The 12,843-nt window shown below is 43.8% G+C and overlaps 1 protein-coding gene across 1 annotated transcript in view; it reads right to left on the bottom strand.

Moving 5' to 3' along the window:
- The window catches only part of LOC124404260 (fibrillin-3-like), a 57,728-nt gene that overhangs the window by 28,614 nt on the left and 16,271 nt on the right, over window positions 1–12,843 (bottom strand). Inside the window, exon 2 of the mRNA XM_046878253.1 lies at window positions 7,074–7,259. Within this exon, the coding sequence (XP_046734209.1) occupies window positions 7,074–7,259 (186 nt within the window). The remainder of the gene's footprint in view (window positions 1–7,073; window positions 7,260–12,843) is intronic.

Below are 12,843 nucleotides of genomic sequence, written 5' to 3' on the forward strand. Positions count from 1 at the left end.
GCCGGCACATCATCCCCGAGAAAACATCACCTGCAACCCCATCCTAATCGGATTGAATTTTATTTTTATTATATTCATTCTCTCTTGACATTTTACTCACTTTTTTTCTAGTGTAATTCATTTAAGGTATCGGAAGACAAGATAAGAAAGTCGGAGAATTTTTTGATAAGACTTCGATTCGTTTAGACTGACGGAATTGAATTCTTACTCTTTGGGGAAAAAAATCAATATCGACTTGCATAATTTTGTTTGTCATTTTTCCTGCAATCAGCATCTGCAGTGGAATTCGGAAGAGTGCATCAGGGTCTCCGTGATAAATCTTGGAATATTTGACGGGACATTTTAAAGCTATGGTAAAAAATGCGGAATAATTCATCACCGCCGGGGTGATTGCAGTTTATTGAAATCATGCGAGATTGAATTTTGCTCGGCGAAGATGGAGCTGAATTAGCGATGGTAACGGTATTATTGGGCATTATTGTTGTATAATCGATGGTGCTCCGTACCTACCAACGAATTTCTGAGCAGGCCAAGATGCATATTCATTTATTAAACCGCTCCTTGCCCGGCGGGAGAAGGAGGAGAATGGTCCAGGAGGGGGGATAAACGGTGTCCGCCACTCGCCGACAAAGTCAAAGCTTGTGAATTATAAACGCAGAGAGGGCACATCTATCATTTCGACCACGTGGAAGTAATTTAATAAGCTCTCCCTGGAGAGAAAGAGAGAGAGCTGCGAGTCGGCCGTCGATCAGGGGGCCCGAATCATAGTTAGTTCGGTTTTAAAGGGTTACGTGAGTCTCGAAGGTTAAGGAATATGACACGACAACTCCTGCTAGCCTTGTCTGAAATCAAAAACTAAATATTTTCCGTTAGAAAGTGAATATAGCTAGTGATTGAACTAAGGATTTTTTTTTCTTCGATCACAATTTATATTTTACACGACAATGCATGATTTTTTTGCACAAAAGTTTGCCAAAAATTCAAATTAAATTCTTTTTCAAATTCTTAACGTTCAACCACTATAAAATAATTCTTTTGTTACATTAGAAAAAATAAATATACTGTTTGACAAGAAAAAGTTATGATTTCCTAAAAAGTTCCTGATTTTTCGAACCTCTCATGAGAAAAATATTTCAGTTGAACCAGAGATGAGAACTGTACTGCTTTTATTGATTTTATTAATGATTTATAACTTGAAATACACTCTTGGATACCGAAAACTTTCGGATCGAATTAAATTTCGAAGAATTGAAATTGGGTGATCGAATGGATCGAAAGTCACGTTAGCAAGTTCAGTTGATTCAATACTTAGAGGACGTATTTCGAACGAGGATAAGAAGGGTTGAGAAATTCATGGGTTCTCACCCCTGGGCCATTGTGCAGGCAGTAACTGAAACGGGACGCGCAAGCGGTATCGAGCTTCTAGCACCATTAGCGGATAAGCATCTCAAGTCGAGGACTCATTCGGCCACGTGGTATAATATAAGGCCAGATATCTAGATCCCGTCGGAGAATTCCAGTCAGGCATGGTCCCATCTCTTGGCCCGATAGATTATACCTGCAGGGATTCAATACCTCGAACGCGCATTCACGCGAGCGTGAGACACGCGTGTGGACGAAAGTGCGTCCAGATCCAAGCCTGCGTTCCGTTTGTAAATGCAGGCGTTTCACTCCCCGAGCAAAAGCCACCCGGCAAGAGTGTCGAAGCGTCACGAAAACACCTTTCTTGGTCCTGACACAAAGTGCGTATAACACGGACAATTAAGGGTGCAGATTCTTGTTTGAACCTCGATTCCGAAGCAGCACGAAACTCTAATCGCTTCAACGCTTCACCGCTGCAACGAACAACCGCCGAGGCTTCGATGTCGGTCGGCACAATGCGAGGGAGGAGACGGGGGATAAATTTATCATCCTAGGACGTGGCGCGTGTAGATCTAAGATAGGAGATAATCGTCCTGGGCAGCGCGCGGTGCGTGTTCCGGTCGAAAAGCGTGCGTACGCACAAACATACACCGAGCACTTCTCGATCTTGTGTAATTAATTTCAAGTGTCCATCCGGACAAATGGGCGCGCCGTATCTATATTGGATCAGCAAATATTCGAATTGATCGAATTAATTAACCTTGCATTTATTGGCCAGATAGTGATCAGGCTTAATTCTATTTGGGGTTTCGATACGTTCGAAAGCCTGGCCGATCTAGTCAACCACAAAAGCGGATCGGTTCCCTCCAGGGTGATATAACGCAGGGTACGTGCGGAATCCGCAAGATCCATATTTCGGGGTTGTGTAAACGAAGTAACGGGGTATGATCGTGACGAGAACAGATGATACCACTTATTGGACTCGATAGCTACCGAGAGAGCGCCGCCATAGAACCAAGCACGCGCGTATCTCCTGCTCGCATCAATGAAGCTAGAAATGACGAAACGACGTCGGTGAAGAGGGTCGCTAATTGCCGCCATTCCGAGGGTCTGTGTACGAATGAGCTGATCCGGCACATCTGCACTCTCAGCCGAGCCTCGATCGGTGTTAAAGTAGTACGGCATCGAAGCGAGGGTGGGAACCGACTGTTTGCCTCTCGATATGGTAATGCGTTCGAGTTGCTTCTCGACTGGTAGACAGTTTGATCGATACCCATCGATCGGTGTTAAGTTAATAATGTGAATATTAGACATCGCGGCAGGCACCGGAGGCTGGAAACGCACTGCTCGAATGTACCGCAACTCACTTCATCTTCGATTGGCTTTTTCGGATACCGTTATCGTCCCTCCATCCATCCACCTAGGGAACAAACGTATTCTCCCCAAAGCTCGTACCTACACCGCCACTTCGGCTTCCGGCAATAACCCGATATTGCTTCCGCCCAATCAGGAAATAATATATCACCGGCAAGAGATTCGGGTACAATGGAGCGCTGAGGCTCATTCGTCGCTCGTCTTATATACCGCCCTCCACGAGGATGACCTCTCTAGCCGTTTTTCCCCAGACAACCTGCGCTCTCTCTCTCTCTCTCTCTCTCTTATCGTCAAACACTGCACTGGGTGATGTGTTTCGGTTAGCCAGGAAACCTGCAACGAGATCAGGACTATTTGGAAGACTCTATAAACAAGTGGAATTGATCATTGAAGAAATACTTGAACCGATACTTGAACCAGCATTCACGATATCGAACCTCATCTACGTATTCTAAATAGTCAAGACTTCCAATCATTAAAATCCAAACGAAGCTGAGCTTTACTTCCGGACATTTTTCCGACCGTGAAGTTGACCACTGGTGCCGATTTCAATCTGCCAACTAGTACGTGGCAGGAGTAAATGCATATGTATAGGTGTATATAGTCAAGTATCTCCACGGAGGACTGCAGCAGACATCCTGGCGCAGAGCCCGGACACGGGACAATGAACATGCGAAAACAAACACGAGGCAGGCTTGGGAACCACAGGGGAAATGGGCAGAGAAAGAAATAGATAGATGGAGAGACAGAGAAAGGAAGAAGAAGAAAAAAACGTGGTAAGCTCTGCAGCGGAGGTATTATACATAGGACATATGACCGTTGAAAGCCGTCCGCCAGGCTTTTTTGTCCATCCGGTTCGCATTGAAAAATTCCGCTCTGACGGTTGTACATAACTGATCCGAGTATGGTGATGGAGAGAGAACCATTGGTCCGTGTGTAATCGGTTCGGGTATCGAAACGCGACGAGTTCGGGCTTGGTTATGAAGTGTGACACCACTGACGGTGAGAAGCTTGATCGATCACCTGAGTGTTTAGGGTGTTTCTTCGTCACGTTGTCATTGATAAGAGTCGTACTTGCTAATATGCCATCGAATCACGACCCATGACGAATCGCCCCGATTTCAAAGTCGGCCGCGATAATGGTGAGTGGAAGACTGCGGTGTGACCCAAAGTTATGAGCTCAGTTCGTATTGCCCTGCGGAGAGAAATTGAAGACGAGACTTTTGAGCCCTTCCTCCTTAGATCTCGTGGGAACGGTACTCCATAACAGGACAATGAAAGTTCGAAGGAATTTCATGTCCAGTGATACGAAGTTTGCCACCGTACGTTATATGCTGGCTTTTTTTCGCTCCTGACGAATGTTCCACGCTACGGCTGCGATCCAGGGGTCGGATAAGATGGACTGTTGGAAACAACGTGTATTCTAGACTGTCGAATAATCGTCCGGACAAAACTTTGCTCTCGTAATTTTATAAAAGAAACACCGAACACTTCAGCGTCAACAGGTGTGACCGACCCGTAAGACCAGTTCTCATCCCACGAGTCAAATCTTGATGAGTTATGAAGTATCGAATTATGTTGAAGAACGGATTGCTGGATTGCTGAACCTCCAACAAACTGTATCGTCAGTCTTTGAGTCCCAGAGCTGTGCAGCTTTGAGAACACACGTTTTTGTGTCGTCTCATTGTCAGTGGACAATTGGACACATACCTGCAGGGTCATTCAGGAATGCTGGATGATCTCAGCTTCGGTAGATCGCGTGCATGATCAACAGTCGTAAGAGTCAACAGTACGTGGAAATTTCAAAGATCTCGTGCATCGAGAAACCTTCAAGTCTGGTCTGAGATCTCGTCGTGACAAATGTCACAGTCTTGTTGGGCAACTATGATCAAGTACATCCAGCGAGATGACATGGTGCAGATATCCTTGATGGCTTTACGCTGCAAGTCTGCCGGATGAAATTCGCATACCGATCTTTATCCGATTCTGCAAGTCTGTTGAGAGAAGACTGTACAAATATGAAACATCAAGGGGCATTAATTGACCCAGCCTTCGTAACGAGTCACCCAGCTACCAATTACTTTACCAGAATTCATCAGCCCTTCATCTCTCGCTCAGAATCAGCTCGCCCAGGGTGCAGGATTCAAGCGTCCGGTAACCGATGCCGCGTGTTTGGATTACTCAGGAGCATGCATAATGCGAGATCGAGTGCCGATTCAGCGCAGAAGCATCGTGCAGGTCACTAATTAGGAGGATTTACGATTTGGCGTGGAAAGAAACGTGTTCGGAGCACGAATGGTGCCTGGAGGAGCAGCGGGTAACCGGAATCAGGTGAAACTCGGCACGGTGTTTGTCCTGTGGGAAGCCGCACGACGTGACGTTCGACACACAGGGAAGTTGAATACCGTAAACTTTTCTCAGCACACGTGGGTTCGGGAAACAATGGAGTCTTGTGTTATGGAAAGGCTTGCTCGTGTGCCTGCAGTGCCCAGAGCAAATATCCCCTCATCCCCTGCGCCGCGAGCCATGGCAAAGAACCGGGTCTGAGCCCGCAGTCCTGGTTCAAAGTGCGTACGACTAACCGCGACCCACCATGACCCAGGGGTCCGCCCATGACCCTCGGGCTCTTTTGACGCGCGCCGACCGTTCGCCATGGGGCTTTTAAAGCGCCGTCCGAGTTTCCGTCATACTTGTTCTCTTCGCGTAGCGCATAACGAGAGTCACCGTTGTTAACGAACCTGCTCGCCATGCAAGTCGGGATGCCGGAAGTCACAAACCCACCGTGGACCATTTCGATCGTTTCCTTGGCGCCCATGACAAGATTTGACGAACAGCACGAGCCCAAATGGAACCAATGACACAGTTTTTGACTGAAGATGGGAGGATGAAGAGTATAACGGAAGCCCGCGGGAGATCAGGGAACCCTGAAGATGACTTATGGCGTCTGTCGGACACATTATTGCGACCTACAGCCTCCGTGCAGAAGACCTATTTACAATCCTGTTGTATAGAGCTTGGTCCCGCATCGAATGCAAGTCCAAATACAGCCGTCGTTAAATCGCTGAGCGTTCATGCAGCACAGTGTGTTTCTACCGAGGTCGACTCGTGTCGTTTAGTAGTAACTACGCTAAGGTACAGCGGCGTCGGGATCTCAAGAGAAAAAGTCCGTCGCATGTCACGGCGATAAATCATAACCTAATATACCAGGACGAACCAGCCGTCGTTCACGTTTGAAAAGAACTTTGCTGCCACACCGCAAAAAACATCTACGACGTCTAGCTGCTACCTTTATTTCGGACTTCAAAAGTAACGTCGAGGGTGCAGAATTTCCAGTAGATTGGAAGTAATAAGGAAAAGAAAAACTCCCGGAGTTCATGTTTCTATCCGTTTAATGGGTGATCCTTGTTCTCCTCTTCTATCATCTTCTCACGCTCCGCGATAATGGATGATCAGGTTTGAACCGGCAAGGTGGTAAGTCGTTCCGAAAGACCCCTGAACTCGAGGGTCGATATTTGTCCTAATCAGAATTCAAAGAGGCAGACGTGTAGACGGTGAGAAAAAGAATTATCAATTTCTCAGGAGCATTGCATGCTTAAGAGTCTCGAGATGCCCGATCGTAATTATTCCTCTATGACCGCATCGAACTACACAAAAGGAAAGAAGGAACGAAACTTTTCTCGAGCCTGCTTCCGAACGATTAAATGATGATCGAGGACTACTCCAAACATTGAGCGACACTTTTGTATCACCGGATTCTCCGACCTTGTATTACATATAGGTATACTATTATTCAATCGAACACCGCTCGAGATGGAGAGTGATGAGGATTAAAGGCAGGAATTCAATTGTATCTTGGCATCGCCGTTGCCGACCAACAAACCACCTCCTTTCAGTCCGGGATCAAGTCGATAGATAGACCGTTTGACCGGGACTGTAGGCGTACCTGCCTAGCCATTCAGTATGAAGGGTTATACCTCGTCGATACAGCGTTGGAAGGTTCGGCGGATCGGTAGACCTTCAATATCGTACAACAAAAACGCGCAGCGAGCTATTAGCGAGGAAACTTGAGCTGGTTTGATTGATAGATCGTTTATCCCAAACAAAGACGCTGCACGCCCGAAGCCTATCTATCATTAAACTTTCATTCAATCTTATTAATTAGCGAAGCCTGTTATACGGCTGCGTCGATAGAACCTTATAGAAGCATGATCACCATGCACACTACCTGCAGTGCACTTGCCAAGACGTGTTTAGCCTCGGCTTACATCCACAGAAGCATCGGTGAACTGATAGCTGATCTGATGAAAGTATCGTAACGAATTTCATTCAAGACTCACCGATAAGGATGCATTTTGGTACTTGGTAATCCCACCCGTCGTCGACGCATGTAAGGACCCTGTGTCCTACAAGTTTGTGACCTGGCTCGCAGGAATAGATCGTCTGCAGGGATCCCGAACCAAGGACACGCTCCTTCACGGAACCCCATTGCGGCGGTTCCACCGATGGACAGCCTCCGAGAACCCCTTGAAATAACAGAAATAAAGACATCAATACATTGTGAAAAAATCGTGAAACATCACGAGTCCAACGTTTTTCTCTCAATTAGAAGTCATTTCAGAAACATTGTTTTCTTCCTGTTTTTTAACCTTCAGGACCGTTAATTTACAAAGTTTTACAAAATTTCTGGACAGATGTGAGCTGAGTTTCGGAAGCAGGAAAGCTAACTGAGCCGACGGAAGGGGATCAACTCATGCGTTGGTATTAGTGGAGGAAATTGGAAGAAGTACGGGATACGGGATGGTAAATTGGGAATTTCTACGGGTTGCCGGGTCGGAATCGATGAAATTATCTCATCAGCCGCCGTAGACCGAGCTTAAGCACTTCTCCTTGGTCACCCAACGAAGTCACGAACCCTGACCGAACACGTCCGACGCGAAATTAGTAACGCCTCTGCCTAAACATTGGTTGGACACGGCTTTCAATCTCGGCAACGCTTATCTGCAGGTCGCGATTCTATTTTCTATTCATTTCTCTCCGTTTAATCCCCTCTTATCCCATTTTTTCCACCGCAAATTGTAATTTGTGATTTCAAAGCCTGCAGACAAAGGAATCAGGAAGTTTCTCTCGACACGCTCCTCAAACCTCTTTTTAACCCACCCCCCCGGTGTATGAAGAATGAATTAATTACACCAAATGATTCAATTTTCTTTCGTCTTAATCCGTCCTTCGTTTTCACATCAAAGGCCCTCAATTTGAAGAAATTAATTTTGAGCTTGTTCAAAGTAAGGAAAAAATATAGGCTGCCTCAAGTATTTCATATTCGAATTAAATACGAGTCACGAATTTGATTTTATGTACAAAATGCATCGATGGTAATTATTATTCCATCGATGTTATGGTTAACGATAATCGACCGTTGTCTTTGGTTCGGTGCGGAGGAAAATTCTGTTCTCTCTTCCCTTTTCTCAGTCAATCTCAATCCATTATTTGGCATCGAGGTTCCTTGATCGATTGCTAAGGGGTGGATCGACGTGGGCGATGCATCAAGCCTCTGCGGGTGGGAAGACATCATCGCCGGTTAGCAACATCTCAATTTTGTTAAAACCATACACGCGGGCAATCTCGCGGTCTGTTATTATCTGCACGACGTGTTCTCGTATAGAGATTTCATACTCGCGATGTGCGGACGTAACAAACACGTAGGAGAAGCCTGAGGGCGGAGACAAAACCGCCGTATTTCTTCGCCAACATTTTATTACGACAGTAGGAAACTCCCAGAAACCATGGCGTAGTCTCAGCCATCCGAACTGTGGTTAGTTAGTCCCGATAAAATCTCGGCCCGAGCCTTATTCGTAAAAGCTGCGCGATACTCTGTGTCGCCGGTTTTTTTAACGAGAAAAAAACAAAATCAAGGTAAGTACACGAAAGGGAAAAGAAAATTATTCTCCGGTAAAGTAGCGATATTTTGCTCTGCAAATACCGCTTTGAAGTATATTTCTGTGAAACATCCTTTCAGCGATATACCTATATCAGTCCCTGTGAACTGAAAGGATTGGCAAAGTTATTAATAGATTTTTTTCTATCAACTTTTTATAAACTCCTCTCAAACATATTCTTCACTCAAAGCTTAAAATCATGCGATTCGAAGTATGGTATGTAACAATCTTTTACTCGTAAAATCTAATTCGATAAAATTGTATCGTCCCTTCAATCTGACTTGTAAGGTATAAAAATGACGCGATGCTTTTCGCCGGTGATTCAAAATTGTAAAGATTCTTGATCGACTTCAGTCAAGCTTATGTCAGGATATTTTTTCCACTCGTTATTACACAACCAGCTGTGAAGCGGTTAATTATTCGGTTTTGATCGAGAAATTTCTTGAACCAAATGGAAACAGTTAAGAGAGATAATAAGTGGTTGTAAATTTAATTCATTCGGCTGATGGAGCGAAAGATCCTTCGGATAAAAATGAAGGCTTCTTTTCTGCTGTTTAACAAAGACTACAGACATGCAATTTTATTTCAATCAATTCACTTCCAGCATTATTTCTATTAAACAATTCAACATTCGAACCTAAGTATTGATCGTTTAAATCAAATTAGTGCGAGTCGACTTGTTGTTAACGATGTAATTTCAGTTTGATGTGTAGATCCTTAGGCTGTGGCACAAGCTCGTTGACAGGGTTCAGGATCCGCTCGAGCCTCGAGGGCAGAGGGAAAAGCAGCCATTATCCGTGAGTAAACAAGTGAGTGTGAGTGTGTGTGTGTGTGTATGTGCGTGTCGTAGACACATTGTGCAGGGGCGTTTTTCCTTCCGCAGTTGACTTAACAACTTCATGCGAGAAGAGAGGAACTCGAGAGAATTGCCTGACCTTTATCGAGTAAAACTCTGCATGCAGTCGCCCACGCAAATCGATTTCAATATTTCATTCAAATTAATTAGAATCTTGACATGTGTAGCAATCCCCTGGGAATTGTCTGAAAGAAATTAAACGAAGCGATGCTTTGATTTGTTCTCGAGATATCGTAGAATACAGATGAAAAAAAAAATCGGATTCACCATATTGGAAAAAAAAAATTATTGAACGTGTACTTCTTTGATTGAAAGCGACGGCCCAATTTCAATTAAGTTTAGTTTAACCAGATAAATATTTAGTTTAAACGATCTAATGAAAAACTGTTTGGTTGGGTTGAAAAAAAAAGAAATTAATTTTACGAAATTAATTTATTTCGGGCTCTCGATGAAATACTTAGTCGATTTTACCTTGTAATGTACGTTAAGCTCACAGAAAATTTATTGGGCTTCAGTAAATATCGATTGCTTCAATTAATTATTCTTTTTCTTTTCGTTTTAACAGATTTACGATTTTCATCCTGTAAAATATTTTTGCAATTAATTCATTTCAGTAACCGTCGAGTTATATCGAAAGCTTCAATTTCAGAGGTGATTATCACGTACAACTTTCCTCTTTTTTCTCTTAATGCACAAAAGCGATAAAATGATTAAAAATGAAAATGTAAAAAAAAAAATTCTAAATCATGGGGTGGGATTGAAGTTCTAAATTTGAAAAGATCTGAAAGCGCCTAATTCTGAATTACTTGGTGGGGAAACTTGAAGTAAAGGTATCAAACTTTTACGAAACAAGGAAGTTTCGAATGTTTGGAAAACCGACGGCTCAAGTTCCGAAATGCAAGATTCCGAAAATACAACTTACGGTAGAGTAAAATTCCGAAAATAAACTTTCGATAGAGTAAAATTCCGAAAGTTAAAATATACTCACACAGCGTAGCTTACTCAACGAATGCGCGTGAAAAATCAAGAAAACAGAAAATCGGAATGACCAGGATTTCGAAGGTAAAAGTATCGAAAATCCAAAGCAAAGAAAAACCAAAATGGTGAAATTTCACTGAGCCAGAAATTCACGAAACCGAAAATTTTTAATCATTCGGAATTTCGATATTTTAGATTTTCAAATTTTCTCATTTTGCACTTTCCAAATTTTGACTTCTTTACTCTAAGTGTCGCCACCAGAGACTTTAGAATCCAGCGCTTTCGGAACTTTTCAAATTCGGAATTTCAACCCTGCTCCCTAAATGATGAGGTCAAGGTTTGAAAAGCGATATTTAGGTTAATGGACTCGAAATTATACCAAGCATCTCTTCACACGGCCGGAAAAATAGACTAAAACAGCAAATTCATTTCGGGTCAGATGCACGGTTCACTTCTCCCCACGATGAGGGATATTAGTGCGTCGTTTAGGGCGGTCTAATCGCGTGCGAGAAATTCGTCTGACACAAGGAGACAGGATATGGGCAGCTGTAAACGAATCGGCTGGGTTTCGGGCCGTTACACGATAGGTTTACACACCGAGGCTTAATTTGGAAAACGTGATTAATTGCCACAAGTTTTTACCGTACGAGCTGGTTAATGAGCCGCAGTTACGCAATTCAATTATCGGAATCTGTTGCGGCTATTCATTCCCGTACATCAGCAGCAGCAGCAAGCAGTAGCAGTAGCAGCAGCTTTAAGCGAGAGTTTGCGGCTTCGGAATTTCCACAAATCCTGGAAAAGCAGCAGGGATCGGGATACCGAAATCCTACAAATTCCTGTATCGCTCCGCTGGACCAGTTGCAAATGGATGTTGAACGCTGTCACCGCTTGCGATTCGTCGTCTCGCTTATACGGCAAATGATTCCGGCTCGGTGCACCGGAAATTCATTCGAAATGTAATATGCACGTCCACCAATCCGGCCGTTAATCTGCTAATTTTTATTATTCTACCACTTTTTACCACTGCCTCGGTGATAGAAATCGTCGATCATTTTTCAGCCCGATTACCTGCCGCGACTAATATAATTAACGATACATCTAGGAATAATTTGAGACGAGATTTTGTGACCAGAACATTCAAGACGATAAAATAATTTTTATCCGATTCTAATGTTTTTAGGATAATTTTTCTCGCGTGACATCTTACGTTACAATGGAGCCATAAAGAGTAAACGCAATTGTTTATAAACATCATCGTAGTGAGCAAAATGAGTCTATAAGAACATTGAAATGTATCAAGACGCCAAAGTTTAATCGTTTTGAATGTTCTGGTTATAAAACCGTTTCTCAATCTTTTTATATTCCAGCCATTTTAAACAGTCTACCTCAAACTTCCGATTAAGATCCGATCGATTCATCATTGATCTAGAGTAATTACGAACCGAACCTCGTTTCAAACCATCAACGCAGAGTAATTCTGTATTCTCAGGACTTGCACAACCATTCTCTCCTGTTCCTCCAGTCCTTTAATTTCCTGCACCGAGTCCTTCCGAAGTTGCCCACTTTGCGAGTAAAACGGCACTCGGTGCATTTAAAAAGTGAAGAGATTGGAATAACCAGCGGCGAGAAGGGCGGACGCTCGTTCGACCGTGGATAAGATCGTTCCTGACTAATATCTCAATCTCAACGGATATAAGATTTGAGGGGACCAGTGCCACTGTCAATATTTGATCTAGGCTTGAAACCCGCGCCATTACTGTACCCGTTTAGGTGTGGTTGTGTCGTACAGGCGCAGCTTGGTTCGACTCTTTTAAAATCGACGATGGTTTGGAAAATTAAATCCTCCCCCTCAATCGATCAATTGTTATTCAACCAATTTTTTCCTCACTGTCAAAAACCAAGCAGCCTGCGCAGCCTTGCGATATTGACGTTTCGGCTGTTGATTGTGTGCATGCGACGTCATAAAATTGTGTTTTCATTTCGGAAACTAATGGTTTCCATTAACCCCTGATCCTTTGCCTGAGGACTATAACGCTCCATCCAAAGTCGAAAGAAGGGCGTCGAATTCGGGTATTTCACGATTCGGGTTTACGATGTTATACTTCCAAGGAAGTTGAACGCGTGCCAGATGGAGGCGTGCATTCGTGAAGAGGATATCGTGGGATTTGAGCCACGTGTGGCCTGCGGGGGTGGAAAGCAAGGATGAAAAAGAAGGTCAAAGTAAGCGCCGTTTCGAAGATGAGATTTCTCCGGCTTATTCCCGGCCCGATTTTCGACCGGATCCTGAAAAGAAGAGACGCGATTCCTCTCTTATAATTCCTGCGTCCAGAAATTAAG

This window comes from Diprion similis, chromosome 3, assembly GCF_021155765.1.
Source record: "Diprion similis isolate iyDipSimi1 chromosome 3, iyDipSimi1.1, whole genome shotgun sequence".
Lineage (NCBI taxonomy): Eukaryota > Metazoa > Arthropoda > Insecta > Hymenoptera > Diprionidae > Diprion > Diprion similis.